The following is a 16484-nucleotide window of genomic DNA, read 5'->3' as shown; positions in this document are numbered from 1 at the left end:
GATAGGCTAGGGAATAGCAATAATGTGCTGTGGGGTGAGGTTGTCATTCAAGCAGCTCAGTAAACTAATAGGTACTTCAAATGAAAATATGCAGATTTCTTGTGCAGAATGCTTCCCGTTGAGAAAAACAAAGTCGTTTTACTAGCTCAATGATTCTATAGTTTCACAACGAAAAGGCAGGTGTAAGCGAGACAATTACACATTTCCATGATGAATGCGCCTGATTTAAAAGGTACATTTTCCATATTTATAGAAACAATATCTTTGTAATATATGCAAGTTTTTGATTATATGAACACTTTGAAATGCTACTAGACTATGTCTATTCCACTGGAGGCCTGTGAAATTACAGTTTACACCAAATCCCACTTTATAACATCATTTAATACTATTAGTAATTTATTTTACCTCTCACTATGTTTGTGTGCATGTGAATATGCCTGTTGAACATGAAACATACCAAAAAAATCAGAATAATAATATCGACAGCATGGTGTAATTAAACTAAATAATATCTACAGGTTTACCAGAAACCGGTTATCCAAAATGTTTCAAATTACAGGAAGGCCACCTCTTGTAAAGGCTATTTTAAGCAAATAATGCAATTATTTCCTTTTTGTCTGTAACAATACTTAATCCCAACTAAGATGTATGAATCCATATTGGCAAAATAGTCCTATTGGGTTTATTCAATGTTTTATTGTTTTTTAGTAGACTTAAGGAATGGTAATTGAAATTACAGGAAGATTACTTATCAGGAAAACCCCAGGCCCCAAGCATATTGGACACCTGTATATGGAATAGGGAGACTTTAAAACAAAAAAAGAGAAAAAAGCAAAGGGGACAAGTTAAGAAAATATTGTATGTAAAAACATACAGGTACCTACTTTTCTATCTATCCCTCTTTCTCTCCATGTTTATTTCTATGTCTCCCTTTCTTTATATTTCTATATTTTTAAAGCATTCAAAGTACCTTTGAATTAAAAAAAAAAAACAAAACAGTTATTAGTGACTTAAAGTGGACCTGTCACCCAGACATGAAAATCTGTATAATAAAAATCCTGTTCAAATTAAACATGAAACCCAAATTCATTTTTTTATTAACACATCCAAACCCATTATAAAGGCATTTAAAAATCACAGCTGTCAATCATATATTGCTTGCCCCACCTCTATGCCTTAGGCATAGAGGCGGGGCAGACAATATCTTTAGCTTTCCATTCAGCACTTCCTAGATATCACTGCACATCTAACGTTTCCCCTCCCTCCTCCTCATCTGATTGTGTAGCCAGTGCATGGGCATGGGTATCAGGTCCCCCATTCTGGCACAGAAACAAGATTTTGGCATGATACAAAGCTTGCCTTCATAACAGTGTCCACAAAATGGTGCCTTCCTGCTTGCTTTGATTGAGCAATTCCAAGACGGAAGGAAACAAGATTTATATTATTTATATAGAGTAAGTAAAGTTTATTTTGCTCAACTAACAATATAGAAAATAATTTGGACTTATTTCTTAGGGTGACAGGTCCGCTTTAATTCCAAAAACCTGTTTGTGTTCCACAGCTACATGCAACATTAAAAAAAACAAAAAAACTATCTTTTAGAATAATTAAACCCATTCCAAATACAAACTGCATAACATTTGAGGGTTGGCCCTGGGATTTTTCTCTTTTTATGCACAGTGATTTAATTAAGTTGCCTATATAATGTATATCTGTTGCAAAATTTCAGTCAGATATTCTGATGGCATCAAAGCTAGTTAATCTCTTGAAAGATTTCCACAGAGCGCTCTCCAAATGTCTAAATGATATTGGACATCAAATGCATAATTTAATAAAGGCGAGTCAGTTTGATCAATGGCAAGTTTTCATACATCTCTTCTTATTTCACTGATATAACAGATCTATTAAAATAATCTAATTTTCATGATTGGCTCAAAAATAGTGAGGGTCATTTATAGACTAATTTAATTGATGCAGCTTTCAGCAAATTTCTGACACTGTCAACCTGTAAACCAAGGAATTTGAATGCACGAGTGTTCCCATCTTTATTCTGTAAAATTATAGGGAATCTTCCCTTAAATGTCTAAGCAATTACACTGCTTTGATTGCATGGCTTAAACCAGAGTTGGTGTTGTGCTATTAGCCTGTAGAAATGCACATTCTGTTCATGCTTTGGATAAGATGGTGAAATGATATGGTGTTTTCCCTTAGCTTTTAAAAATGACCTTAGTCTTGAAAGCGCAAATACAAATGTTTGTTGCGTATATAATGGATATTCATATCTATGTTATTTGGAGATCCATTAATGGCATTATAAAGAGGAAAAGTATAGTCATTACAGATGCATACAAAGGTTTTAAAGCATCTTAGATAAATATTTATTTTAAATGTGTGTCTGTTTATGCAAAAATGTGCAAAGAAATATTAATGCTTATTTAATAGCCAATTTCTATTTAATCAGTTCAAAATGCCTCAGTGAAACCCAACAATTCTCTTCTGCAGTGCCTTTCACATCCATAAACTGATACCACATGCTTCCCACAATTCAAACCAACTTCTGTAACATATGATGAGATCTGCAGCAGCACTCTAACATTTGTCCTGGTAACTTTCCCCCATTGCTTAGATAACTTCCCGTGAGCAACACCCCACCTATGAAATTGCTAAAACAACATCATATATTCCTGTACCTCCTGGAAATGAAATGTTCTGGATAAATGTTTCTCTTCAGTGAAGTATATGCATAAGCCTTACCAACTACCTTATGCCGGTAACTCACCTCATATTAATAGATAATAACATGTCGCTTTTTATGTCACTGGAAATTTTACCGTGTTGAATACACTGTATTTCTATATGTTTTTGATTTCAAAAACAAAATTGCTGTAATAAAGACCAATCCCGGGCAGACTGTTGCTGTTGAGGACCTTTCCAGTTTATAATTTATTCTGTTAATCATGCATATGCCTAACCGACGACCAACCTTGAGAAGATGGAAAGAAGCCATAAATGAGGTCCTTCCCCATGCGGTGTATATAGCCATCTGGGGTCCATGGCTGGCACTACTAGAAACGGCAGCCAATACAGAATAAATAAGGCCATACATCTTGAGGGGAAAGTAGGGATTAACAAAAAAACAACAGCAGGCAGGCACTCTGGTATCCACAAATCATCAAGAAGTCAGGAGAGGCAGCTTTTAGTAGTCGTAAAAAGTTTGCATTTTATTTAATCCATAGGTGCCTATGATTAAGTGCCCTCGAGGCACGAAACGCGTCAGGCTTCTGTTTATAATTTTATGTATGGATTAAATAAAATGTAAACTTTTTACGACTACTAAAAGTTGCCTCTCCTGATGGCTCCCTCCTAAGCTGAAGGTCTGGGGCATGAGCACCTGGACCCACTCCAATTGGGGTAAGAATTCACCTTCATCACAACTACTTCTATTTCTGTGACTATTGTGTGTTTCATTTTGAGGGGAAAGTCCCAGATCAAAGTATTCCCTGACAACCACAAGTATGATGCATCTCCCCCAAAGTGCAAAGCAAATGTTATGAATGCTTTATCATCCAAAACTGATGTTAGACACTTTTTTCTTTTCTATTTTCTTTACTGTTGTACTGTTTTAAATGAAAATGCAAAAATAAAAACTTAAAAAAAAAATCATGCATATGCCTGCTTGCTCAGCTCAGTAACAACATATCAATTTAAAACGGGGGGATAGACTTACAGACCTAGAAAGCCAAGGCACAATCCACCCAACTCCCATTAATTACTTTAAACCGAAATTTCCTCTTTTGGAAATTGGTGGGGTTTGCTCCCAGTTTGCAGTGCATAGCAACAATACCCATTTTTTGTTGTATAGATCAAGCTGCAGGTCCATTTTTGTGGAGGTTTTGTGGAATTTAGCAACAGCCATGGTTAAAACAAAGCTTATAGGACATATAAATCCCTCCCAAAATAAATTTAATCAGTGTGTCCTCTTTGAAATCTTTCCCCTCCCTCAGAAATTTACTTTGGCTGTTGGCTATTGAGCATGGGGACAAAGAGGTTCCCTTAAAAATGCTGTTCTAGCAGTCTGCTCCTATTTTTCCCCCCTAACCTCCTCTGCTGATCTTGACGTAAGCCTTAGCTTTACCACAACAATGCTCAAGCCAGGACTTTTTAATCAAAGTAAGTTCTGCATGTGTAAGCCTGCATTCTTCATTGCAGCACATGTACTGTTTGAAGATGTAAATGTTAATGATGATGTATCAGAGGAAAATAGCCACCAGTGAACGATGTTATTTGTTTTAGGAAAGTGTGATGGCCCTGGCAAAATAAAGGAATATACACAGTACAAATGATGCAGTTTGGGTAGAACACTGTAGGGAAATGTAGGCTCAATATGTCATTTAATATAGATGCCAACATATAACTGAATATACAGGTATGTAAGATAATCACAAACTCATGATTAGATTTTAGTCTACAGTGTATTTTTGGATCCAAGAATTGCTGTAAGTAAATAATGCCTCAGATAATTGATATACCCAGCACTCCATTCTCCATTACATGAAGTGCTACCTGTTAATTACAGCAGAGAAAATGGGATCATCTTCTTTCAAAAGGAGCAGTAAAAACATGAAAGCCCCTCCAGCTTTTATTTCCTACATAGATAATTTCTTGACTTATATAACTTTTAAGTGCTAGGTTTATGGCTAATAGCAGCTATGCATAGAATTATTTTGCCATCGGCCATAAATAGCAATAAAAGCAGCTGGTTCTATTCTAAAATAACAGAAAGGTTTAGCCTGAATGTTATAACAGGAGGGAAGAAAACTCATGTAAAAAGGGGCACTGGAAGCTATATTGTGTAAAATCCTTCAATCGATGAAAATTATTTAGCCCTTTCTTATTTGAAGCAAATATTTGCTGCACATACTGTCATCCAGATATCAATGTTAAATTTAAGTAATCTGGTGCAATAAAAATGCAATCAAAACAAGCGAGTGAAATACTTCCCTATAGTAGGGCATGTAAAAAACAACATAAAACGTCAATATCTTTCATCCTTGAATTTGCTATAAACACTATGGCAATAAAATAGCAGCACACTGAGTATCTGGTGACCTTTGCTTCAGTCCTGTGCCTTGAACTATAACAGGCACACTGTAGACAGCAAAGCAATTTTCCAGAACAGAATCTCTACAAACTGAATTAATATTTTTATTGTGGGCAGATTTGCCTTAAGTGGAGTATAAAAACAATACACATTTTGTGAAGCTGATTGCCTAGGACTATTTAAAAAGAGCTTACACAGGTGGAGTGTAAAAGTAGATTAATTTATGTCACCCTTCTTTGTACCAGATTAATATACTTTACTCTTACTAAGAATAGCTGGGTTGGGTTATACGCATGCACAACTCTTCCTGTGTTACCTATAAGGCTGAGGTTATTACTACTGTGTACTTACTCCACTTTTATCGGCATGCTTGCTTAACCTTTGTTACTTATACAACCCAATTCCTTTACCTGTGTTCCTGATTGATCATTACTATATTTGCACAGGCTTTTATATCAGTGGTTCAACTTGAATACCAAGATTCCCCATATTGCAATCTATCTTACTTCTGTCAACAACTCTTCCTATTTCCAAGCTCATGCTCCTATTCTTCTTTAATCATAAATTATTTTCAAAAGATGGTTCTAAATTACTAAGTATAACCATTCCCTGTAAACAGAAAACGTTACTGCACTGTACTATAGAGTACAGGTATGGGACCCATTATCCAGAATGCTTGGAACCTGGTGTTTTTCTGGATAAGGGATCTTTCTGTAATTTATATCTCCATACCTTTACTAAAAAAGTATTTAAACATTAAATACACCCAAAAAGTTTGTTCTGCCTCCAATAAGGATTCAATGTATCTTAGTTGGGATCAAGTACAAGGTACTGTTTTATTGTTACAAAGAAAAATGGAATCATTTTTAAAAATTAGAATTATTTGCCTAAAATGGAGTCTATGGGAGTCTATGGGAGATGGCCTTCCCATAATTTTGGAACTTTCTGGATAACAGGTTTTCCAGATAACTGATCCTACACCTGTACTGAGTTTGGTAATTGTGCCATCAAAAACATAGCACCTTTACTAAACTAAAACCAATAGCTATTCAGCCCCAGATAAGGTTGCCAGGAACAGTTGTATATACAGGCATCTAATTGTATATAAATGGAATTTGAATAGCCGAGAAAGGTTTTACCCAAAATGTGCATTAGAACCAATGCGTTAGCATACAAATCTATCTAGATAATGCAAACCAAGCATTTTGTAACAGGCTCATTTTATCCAATTTCCATTCCAATTCTAAACTGAATCCACCTAAAATGTGCTTATTCTGTGCTTTTCTGAATTATCTACACTCAGTTGAAAAGGGGTTACGAGCATGTGTTTTAGGACATATAAACGCCAAGAAATAATATAAGAACATTTTAACAGTAGAGGTGAAGTACAGTTTCAAAGCTGCAATGTGCATGTTTTATTCATTCTTGTACTTTCAGACTTCCTTTTCTTCACAAAATAAAAGTATAGTGTTACTAATAGTGCCTGTGCTATGCCAAAACAAAACCTTTGTACTTCAGACCCAGATTTATATTGCTGTGTTTCAGTAATATGGCTCTCACATTTATTCAGAATCTTGCAGCCAAAACATGATTTCAGCAAATAATAATGTAATAACAGCATTAGAAAAATAAAGCAAATTACTTTTGTTTCTGGGCTACCTATCCAACACCTGATAATTGCTTCTGTACAGTCAATTCTTCCTGGACTAGGGACTTAGGTAAATATAGGGTTGCCACCTTTTCTTTTTCGTAATACTGGCCTTTGGGTCAGTGGAGTAGGTAGGGGCATGGGGGTGGGGCAATGATGTCACAGGGTGGGAAAATGGGCAAGGAATGGGGAATGATGTGGCACATTTACATTGCCTGTAAATTTGTAATTCCTGCCCTGGCCCTAGCGGAGCTGGTCAAATACTGTCTGGGCCCTAAGTACTTAATAGCTAGTTTTTGTGATGTTTCTAATCACAGCCAAGATTCAGCATTCAGACTAAAACAGGCTAGCAACAATCATATTGCCCCATATGAAAAGACTGAAACATACAAAATAGGGTTGCCCTCCTATTTATGCTGGATTTCTTAAATTAATCTAAAGGTTAAGAGAATATTCATCTCTGCTTACAATGTACAATTTGCAATGTGATAGCAGGGGTACCACCAAGGAAGAGTATCTAAATGCCTGATCTTCATCTACTACATACCTCCCAACTTTTAAAAACATTTCAATAAGTCTTATCCCTATCATTTAAGACTACTTTAAACAGGACCATTTGGTGGGGATCAACTTTTAAAAATACTTATTTTTTTAATTTATATGACAAACATTTTTGCTATATAATTATTTTGGAAAAAGTGATTTTTTGCAGGTATAGGATCTATCTAGGATCTATTATCTGAAATGCTTTGGACCAGGGTTTTTTTTGGTAAGGGATCTTTCTATGGAAGATGGCCTGGAATTCAGAAATTTCTGGTTAACGGGTTTCCAGATAAAGGATCATATAACTGTACTACCAATTTGGGACATCCCCTTTAAGTGATTGATAAATCTATGGGGAAGTGGGGGCCATATTTCTTAACAATTAGAAACAGTAATAAGACCAACCCAAATATTGTTACACGTTTATCTGAACAGACCTTTAAAGTAAATTGGAGCAAATCAGCATGATAAGCAAGGGTACACGAGCTTGAATTTTTTTTTTGTTTCACAAGTCAATTACATTACCCACCTTTAAGTGTAATGTAACAACATGTGCACATACATTGTAACACCCACCAGTAGGTATAATTTATTATGAATATTGAAAACAAAACTGTAAATGATTGTTTATTATGGGTTACCTGGGACAAGCCCTTTTATTACATAGCATAATATATTATAACAAGACGTATTATATAATAATATAAAATCAATCCCAAGCAGCACAAATATTGTTTTCACTTCTTTAACAGCACCCACCAGTTTTTTTTTTTTTTTTTAAATGAAATCCCATGGTTTTAAAGCTAAAAGCAGTTGCTAATCCTTAGAATAATAAAATGCTGGTATGCCTTTTACTGTGTCCCCATTAATATCCTTAGATATCTACTAACGCTTTGCTCTTCTTAGTTTGCCTGCAGCTGTTAGAAACAATTCATTGAAACAGCTGCAATAGCATCTTCAAATGTTTCGGAATCTTAATTGGGCTCAAAGTTATATTGTTTAGACTTTGCAATATCAAAAGACAGCAGAGTATTTCTGAGGCAGATATATGCAATTTCCTTGTTGTTAAATGATAAAATGAGTAAATGGGTTTAGGTCCAGTTTTTTATATGCCCCTGCTTTTTATTATTTAGCTGTTTAGGATTTATTCTATGTATTTCTGGCTGAAGCAAGAAAAATTGCAGTCTATAAGGACAGTAGATTTTTTTTGCTATGTGACAACTAGAAAATGGTGAAGGCAGCTCATAAATATTCTTTTTCAGGTACTGGCTCTCAGCCAGTGAGGATCCCACAGTGTTTTAGCATTCAGTCAAACAGAGGCCTGTTCAAAGGCCCTCAACTGCTGCCAACTGAAAACAAAACTGCTCATTATGGTCAGGACCTGAAAATAGAAGAAAGGGTAAGACTTACTTTCAGCACCAGCATGCAGTAGGAAGCACAGAAGTACCACCACTGGCCTGGCTATGTTCATGGTCTGACAGCTTGGCACCTGCATGCTTTGGAAGCCTTGATTTCACTGGCTCACAAGCTGTGTTTCTGCCCACTTCGATGTTTCAAAAGCAGAATGTTCACAGCCTAAAAAAAGAAGGAAAAGAAAAGACACAGATAAGACTGACATTGTTAAAAAAAACCTGTGAACAATTTTTGTTCTGTTATAGTTCTAAAATGCACACACATTTTACAGTGCTGTATAAGAGGAAAATACCTACAAAGATAGGTGACGCTACAAATGGAAGCTCATCAGTACAAACCTATTCAAGAGCCGACCCATCAGAGCTTACAGTCTGCAGACGCTGCCTGCTCCAATCTCCCAGTAAGGATTCAGATCAGCATAACACAGTGCACATGTGAATTTGCAATTTTTTTTTTCCATTTACATTACCGAGTAAAGCACATTAAAACGTTGCATCTCTGCCAATATTCATGATGCCAAGAAACATGTTGGCGGCAGCTCTACAGCATTTCTTCATATTAAAGCAGCCTATTCCCAGATGGTTTCCTCCCTGGTCAGATCATCACCCAAATAATTTATCATCATAATTAGCTGTCATTTTAGTAAAGGATGTATCCGTTTAATCCATTACATAAGTCCTGAGTGTTAACATTATCAGACACATCCTAAATGGATTTCATACCCATTCAGCATTTAGTGGCATGAAGCAATATCCGGACTATATTTATATGGCTGTGGCAACCTGCAGCTCTGTCATATCCATTCAAAAGATAAAATAACAAAATACAGTTAAATATTAAAAAGCACAAACAAGGAGAATTTTCCATATTTGCAAAAATGGAAAAATATCAACATGCAGAGTAAAAACTAGGAAGGAGAGTGAGCATTCTGACTGCGGCTTGTTTGAGAGCACTAAATGGCTGTGTAATGTATTATGTAGTGCCAATATATTAAACAATAAAATTCTCACAAAAAATCAGTTCCTGTCCAAAATATGCTGAGGCACTTACGTTTCGAAACTGATCTACAGGAAAAGATGGGTGAGTGCCAACTGAGACACTTAACCGAACCAACACAGGCTGCTTGCGTGGGTCTGGCTGAATATTTACCCTCTAACTCCTCTACTATATGTTCACAAAACAGAGTCTGTTTCATTAACCTATCAGTGTGTTTTTCTTTATAGGATTATTATGGGAAGAAACACATGAAGCATGTACACAAAAAAAGTTGCACCGAGAGTGTTGGTTAGAATTAAACCAGCCCTTAGTGACAGCAATGTTAACTGCCATGTCCCCTAATTACGGTCTCCTTGCTACATTGTTTTGACTTGTGTAAAAGAGACCTGCCTGTAAGGGCCTAGACTTCATATAATGCACCATACCTTGCTACCAAAATAAAGGTGAAAGGGAATCATTTTGCTCTTATAATGGAATGCTAAGGGGCAGGTTTATCAAAGTGTGAAATTAGAGCTCAGCACAGAAAAACTCACCCCATTTATTTCTATGGGATTTTTTGAAACATATTTATCAAATGGTGAAATCTAACTTTCACCCACTGATAAATAAGCTTCTGAAAATCCCACAGCGATTAATAGAGATTGTAAGCTCTTTTGGGCAGGGCCCTCTTCACCTCTTGTATCGGTTACTGATTGCTTTATATGTTACTCTGTATGTCCAATGTATGTAACCCACATTTTGTACAGTGCTGCGGAATATGTTGGCCCTTTATAAATAAATGTTAATAATAATAATAATAAAGTGGGTGAGTTTTTCTGTGCTGACCTCTAATTTCACACTTTGATAAATCTGCCCCTAAGAGATTCACTCCACAAAGTGGGGTTGGGAGATGAAGTGACACTTATGCATCCCCTGGAACACCCCTAGCTTGAACGTCATAACTCAGTTTAAGTTAGGGATTTTCAAGGTGCATAGCACAAAATGCATAGAAAATTACCTGGGCCAAAGGTAAATGAGGCCCAAAACCTACTACACTTATATTATCATAAATCACCACTCATATACTACAACCATTGGGTTCAAAACTGAAATGAATTAGCCTGGCACTTGTACACTAAACAATATGACTCCAAGTAAGCATTAAGATCTGATTTTAGATGAGTTCTAGGACCCTGGGAACCTTTGACAATGTATACCCTTGTATGTCTTTTTTTCAGAAAGCAGAAATGAAACACCTTACAAAGCGCATCATTATTAGCAATCACCAAATTTCCCCGTGCAGCTTAAATAGCTGATTTATTTTGTAAAGGTGCAATGGAAACATTCTTCAGACAAGAGTTTCTTTCACTCTCCCATCTGCTTGTTATGTAGCAGTTGTTGCACAGATTTGATACCTATATATTGTGGTCAGTAATGCACTGTATACTGGATGTCACATAACATGGTCCATTAGCTTCATTGTTCATTTTATATGTCTCCAAGGTACACACTGTTCATAAAATATGGAAACAAACACATATCTGGTCATGTGATTCTCTAGTTTAGCGATGGGTCACTAGAATAAATACTGCAGTTCTGGAACAATAATCTAATACACAACATCACTAAAAGAAATTTTATTTTCTTGAAAAACACCTTTCCTCTCCTTTAGGTGATGAACAGTACTAGGAGTTGTAATTCAGTGTCAGAGAAAAACATTTTTAGATTTACACTACACTTAAGTCATGCATCAACTGCAAAATATAACCATATAAACAATGCTTAGTGATGTTGCCAGTTATGAGTGGTTAGTGATGTCACTTGTGTCACATAATTTGTAGAAACTTGTAAAAGAAGTAATAGAGATCCTACTTTAAAATATAAGCCTATTGAGTCACATCAGAATTGCAACACTTTATAAATAATTTGTCCTGCAATAAATAAAGTAACTTGTAAAAATACAGTACCACTAGTATAGTGTATTTTCCCAGTTACCAATGCCTGTACAGTTGTAGAAAGTTAATTACTTTACAATATAGCCAGCCAGCCAAAGCACTTGCTGGGCTCACTTATATCCAGGGCTTTAATGAAGTTTGGAGAAAGTATTTTCCCATTGTGATATCATTGTGATGTTTACATCAATGTGAAATCAGCCATGACTGCATTATCTTCTGGCACAGGGGATATACAGGCACTATACATTAAGCCTTTCTTTGCATGCCTAAATTCATAGTTCACCGATAATATAAAAAAAGGATTAAAACAAACTACCATAGGATACAAGGATAACTTCCTTCTGATCTGGAGGCTGAAAACTTTATACCCATTTCAGTTTTTTAACATATTTCAATAATGTGGGGTAAATGTAAAGGGATGGTATAAGCAGAGTTGTAGTAATAGGTTGTCTGTATACCCTTTGTTGACAGAAGACAAAAAGTAAAATATAGTGGTGGATATGGAAAAATATAGTATGGAAAAATCTCCACACAAGTGTCCTCCTTAAATACATAGCAGAGCATTATGTCCTCTACTAGGAGTATGCCAGGAGATGACAGATTTACCGAAGAATGGCCTCTGAATGTGCCACCCGGGACACTCAAGAAGACACCACACTGAGAATATTGGTATGTGGATTCTTGAAAAATGTTACAATGCTTCTTAGCATTCTCTGTCTCATGAACTTGACTCCTAGATAGATTCTTTATGGGCTGAGTTGTCATTTGTTTTTTTAAACTTATTACCAAACTGACCCTAAATATTAAGACGGGTCTAGCATATACTTATGTGATCTGTGTCACTACAAAATGTTGGAGCCCTGACCACCAGAGACCTATAAGATGATGGGCTCTCAGGGTTAATGGCAGGTCTACTTTGTCCTACATTTGGCCCTGTCATCAAGCAGTCAATGACCATTTACACCAACAAGAAATGTTTTCTTTTAACAGTAAAATCTGGTTAAAAATAGGTGTAATCTATAATTTAAACTTCTATGCAAGCAGTCTATACATCAGACAAAGAAACCACCCTGGATTTTATACCAAGCAAGCATTTACAGTGCCATTTATCCTTTGATTTCCCACAATGTACAGCTGAAATGAATGCAAGCGACAGAAATTATAGCATGGCGTGTGCTGAAGGCACCAGTTCACCCCTATCTTCATAACCATCTTTATGCCAGCATTTCAAATAGCATCAACATCCATAAGACATCAGTCCTGTCGGACTCAATTTGTGTCTGTGCAAGCGTATCCGAGCCAACTGCTATATAATGACTTTGATGCTAGAACAGAGATGGAGATGCAGAGAATGTGCTCTTAGAGGTTGTTTTGTTTTGTCGTTTCTGTTAAAATCTGCCAATGAAGGAAAAATATAGTGATGCATTATTGCTTAAGTGGGGAAATATTCTCATTATGACAACTTGTATGGCACAGGCCTTTTAAAGGTACAGTAACACCAAAAAATTTAAGTGTATAAAAGTAACTAAAATACAGTGGAGGAAATAATTATTTGACCCCTCACTGATTGTAAGTTTGTCCAATGACAAAGAAATGAAAAGTCTCAGAACAGTATCATTTCAATGGTAGGTTTATTTTAACAGTGGCAGATAGCACATCAAAAGGAAAATCGAAAAAATAACTTTAAATAAAAGATAGCAACTGATTTGCATTTCATTGAGTGAAATAAGTTTTTGAACCCCTACCAACCATTAAGAGTTCTGGCTCCCACAGAGTGGTTAGACACTTCTACTCAATTAGTCAACCTCATTAAGGACACCTGTCTTAACTAGTCACCTGTATAAAAGACACCTGTCCACAGAATCAATCAATCAAGCAGACTCCAAACTCTCCAACATGGGAAAGACCAAAGAGCTGTCCAAGGATGTCAGAGACAAAATTGTAGACCTGCACAAGGCTGGAATAGGCTACAAAACCATTAGCAAGAAGCTGGGAGAGAAGGTGACAACTGTTGGTGCGATTGTTCGAAAATGGAAGGAGCACAAAATGACCATCAATCGACCTCGCTCTGGGGCTCCACGCAAGATCTCACCTCATGGGGTGTCAATGATTCTGAGAAAGGTGAAAAAGCATCCTAGAACTACACGGGAGGAGTTAGTTAATGACCTCAAATTAGCAGGGACCACAGTCACCAAGAAAACCATTGGAAACACATTACACCGCAATGGATTAAAATCCTGCAGGGCTCGCAAGGTCCCCCTGCTCAAGAAGTCACATGTGCAGGCCCGTCTGAAGTTTGCCAATGAACACCTGAATGATTCTGTAAGTGACTGGGAGAAGGTGCTGTGGTCTGATGAGACCAAAATAGAGCTCTTTGGCATTAACTCAACTCGCTGTGTTTGGAGGAAGAAAAATGCTGCCTATGACCCCCAAAACACCGTCCCCACCGTCAAGCATGGGGGTGGAAACATTTTGCTTTGGGGGTGTTTTTCTGCTAAGGGCACAGGACAACTTATTCGCATTAACGGGAAAATGGACGGAGCCATGTATCGTGAAATCCTGAACGACAACCTCCTTCCCTCTGCCAGGAAACTGAAAATGGGTCGTGGATGGGTGTTCCTGCACGACAATGACCCAAAACATACAGCAAAGGCAACAAAGGAGTGGCTCAAGAAGAAGCACATTAAGGTCATGGAGTGGCCTAGTCAGTCTCCGGACCTTAATCCAATAGAAAACCTATGGAGGGAGCTCAAGCTCAGAGTTGCACAGAGACAGCCTCGAAACCTTAGGGATTTAGAGATGATCTGCAAAGAGGAGTGGACCAACATTCCTCCTAAAATGTGCGCAAACTTGGTCATCAATTACAAGAAACATTTGACCTCTGTGCTTGCAAACAAGGGTTTTTCCACTGAGTATTAAGTCTTTTTTTGTTAGAGGGTTCAAAAACTTATTTCACTCAATGAAATGCAAATCAGTTGCTATCTTTTATTTAAAGTTATTTTTTCGATTTTCCTTTTGATGTGCTATCTGCCACTGTTAAAATAAACCTACCATTGAAATGATACTGTTCTGAGACTTTTCATTTCTTTGTCATTGGACAAACTTACAAAATCAGTGAGGGGTCAAATAATTATTTCCTCCACTGTATATTGTGCTGCTGCCCTGCACTGGTAAACGTTGTGTGTTTACTTCAGAAAGTCTACTATAATTTATATAAATAAGCTGCTATGTAGCCATGGGAGCAGCCATTTAAAGTAGAAAAGGCACAGGCACATAACAGATAACAGATAAAACGCTATTGTACTCTACAGAACTTATCTGTTATCTGCTATGTAACCTGTGCCTTTTCTCCTTTTTCCAGCTTAAATGGCTGCCCCCATGGCTACACAGCAGCTTATTATATAAATTATAGTAGGGTTACTGTAGCAAACACACCAGTTTTACCAGTGCAGGGCAACAGTGCATTATATTTTTAATACTTTAAAGCTCTTTAATGTTTTTAGTGTTACTGTTCCTTTAACATTTAGATTTGGAGGGCTGTCCAGGAGATAGTTGTATTAAAAAGAACACATTTCACTAGTCCTTAGAGCTGATATAGATAATTTTAAAAAATGGATCTTACACTTTGCCATTTCCCCATTCTGGGTCATTGGGTAGGCTGATATCATTGGAACATTGTGTGCTGCTAGATCACATTATCTGTAACCACAAAATTACTGGCAAGTACTTGCCAGACCCATTTATTAGTAAATGCCCCAATCATATCCAGATGTAAGAATGATCTATACATTAAGTGCAATATAATGTTCCTAGGAGACTACTTCTGTTGAAGGTCTTTTGTTTCATGTTAGTTTGCACTAATGTTTTATTGACATCATACTAGGCCTACCAAAGTGCTTTATAGTATGAAAATAAATTCACATTAATTCTGATTAAATAACAAATATGAACAGTGCTGGTCGCGAAGGTGTCCCTATGTGTTCATTGCATAAAAATTAGCAGTCAGAGCTATACTACTATACAAAATGTGCTCATAGGAAAATGAAGAATAATGTTAGGCAGAAAATGAATTAAAATCAGCCATTAGAGGGAATCCACTGTGACCTACCATGACTCATACATTTATAATACTACAGAAACACCATCACAGATTCTTTTTTTTTTTTTTTAACAAAAGGGGAAATTTGCCCTTTCTCACTTTACTGTGGGATTTCACACATGCTATTGCTGGCAGACTGCATAGTATCCTGCTGGCTCATATGTGTGTATGTTCATAATTCTACAGACAGATTGCATTACCTGATAATTTAAAAGTTAACAGCACTAAAAAAGGGAAACAAAATGTTAGTGTTAGCAAACTATATATCTCAAGTGATTACAATATCACCCAACCTTTGAATCATAAAAAAAATCCATACACCACTCCTTGCAGATGGTGTACAAGCAGCCATAAACACCCACTACCAGTCGTAAAGCATATACAAAAATGTAAAGTGGTAAAAAAAACTAATTAAAAAAAAAAAAATTCAATATACTGTATAATGAAACTGAGAAGTAAGCAAGCTTTTTGGGACAACATAAACTATTATCCTTAAAGAAGAAGCCTGTTACCAGTTTGCAATGAACTGATGATTTTAATATCAAACGTGTAGCATTATAATCTATGAAATCACTTTTATATAAAGCTGTGAATTCCATTCCCCTGGGCAAAGCAGTTACTGAAGAGCACTGCCTATATAACCGACTCCCCCCTCCACAAGTTGACTAATTAAAAGCATAGAAATACAGCAGAAACTTCCACTTCATGGGAATTGTTTTATTTTTATTTTGAGCATAGGCTCTCTCA

General features: G+C 36.5%; 1 protein-coding gene across 47 annotated transcripts in view; it reads right to left on the bottom strand.

The window, feature by feature from the left end:
* Nucleotides 1–16484, bottom strand: part of ptprd (protein tyrosine phosphatase receptor type D) — a 909395-nt gene that overhangs the window by 160320 nt on the left and 732591 nt on the right. For all 47 annotated transcript variants that reach the window (XM_031895469.1, XM_031895576.1, XM_031895588.1 and 44 more), the window contains one exon: nucleotides 8706–8870. In XM_031895469.1, the coding sequence (XP_031751329.1) occupies nucleotides 8706–8790 (85 nt within the window). In that variant the 5' untranslated portion in view covers nucleotides 8791–8870. The remainder of the gene's footprint in view (nucleotides 1–8705; nucleotides 8871–16484) is intronic.

This window comes from Xenopus tropicalis, chromosome 1, assembly GCF_000004195.4.
Source record: "Xenopus tropicalis strain Nigerian chromosome 1, UCB_Xtro_10.0, whole genome shotgun sequence".
Classification (NCBI taxonomy): Eukaryota; Metazoa; Chordata; class Amphibia; order Anura; family Pipidae; genus Xenopus; species Xenopus tropicalis.
The sequence above is the reverse complement of the archived record's forward strand: the minus strand, read 5'-3'. Positions and strand labels throughout refer to the sequence as shown.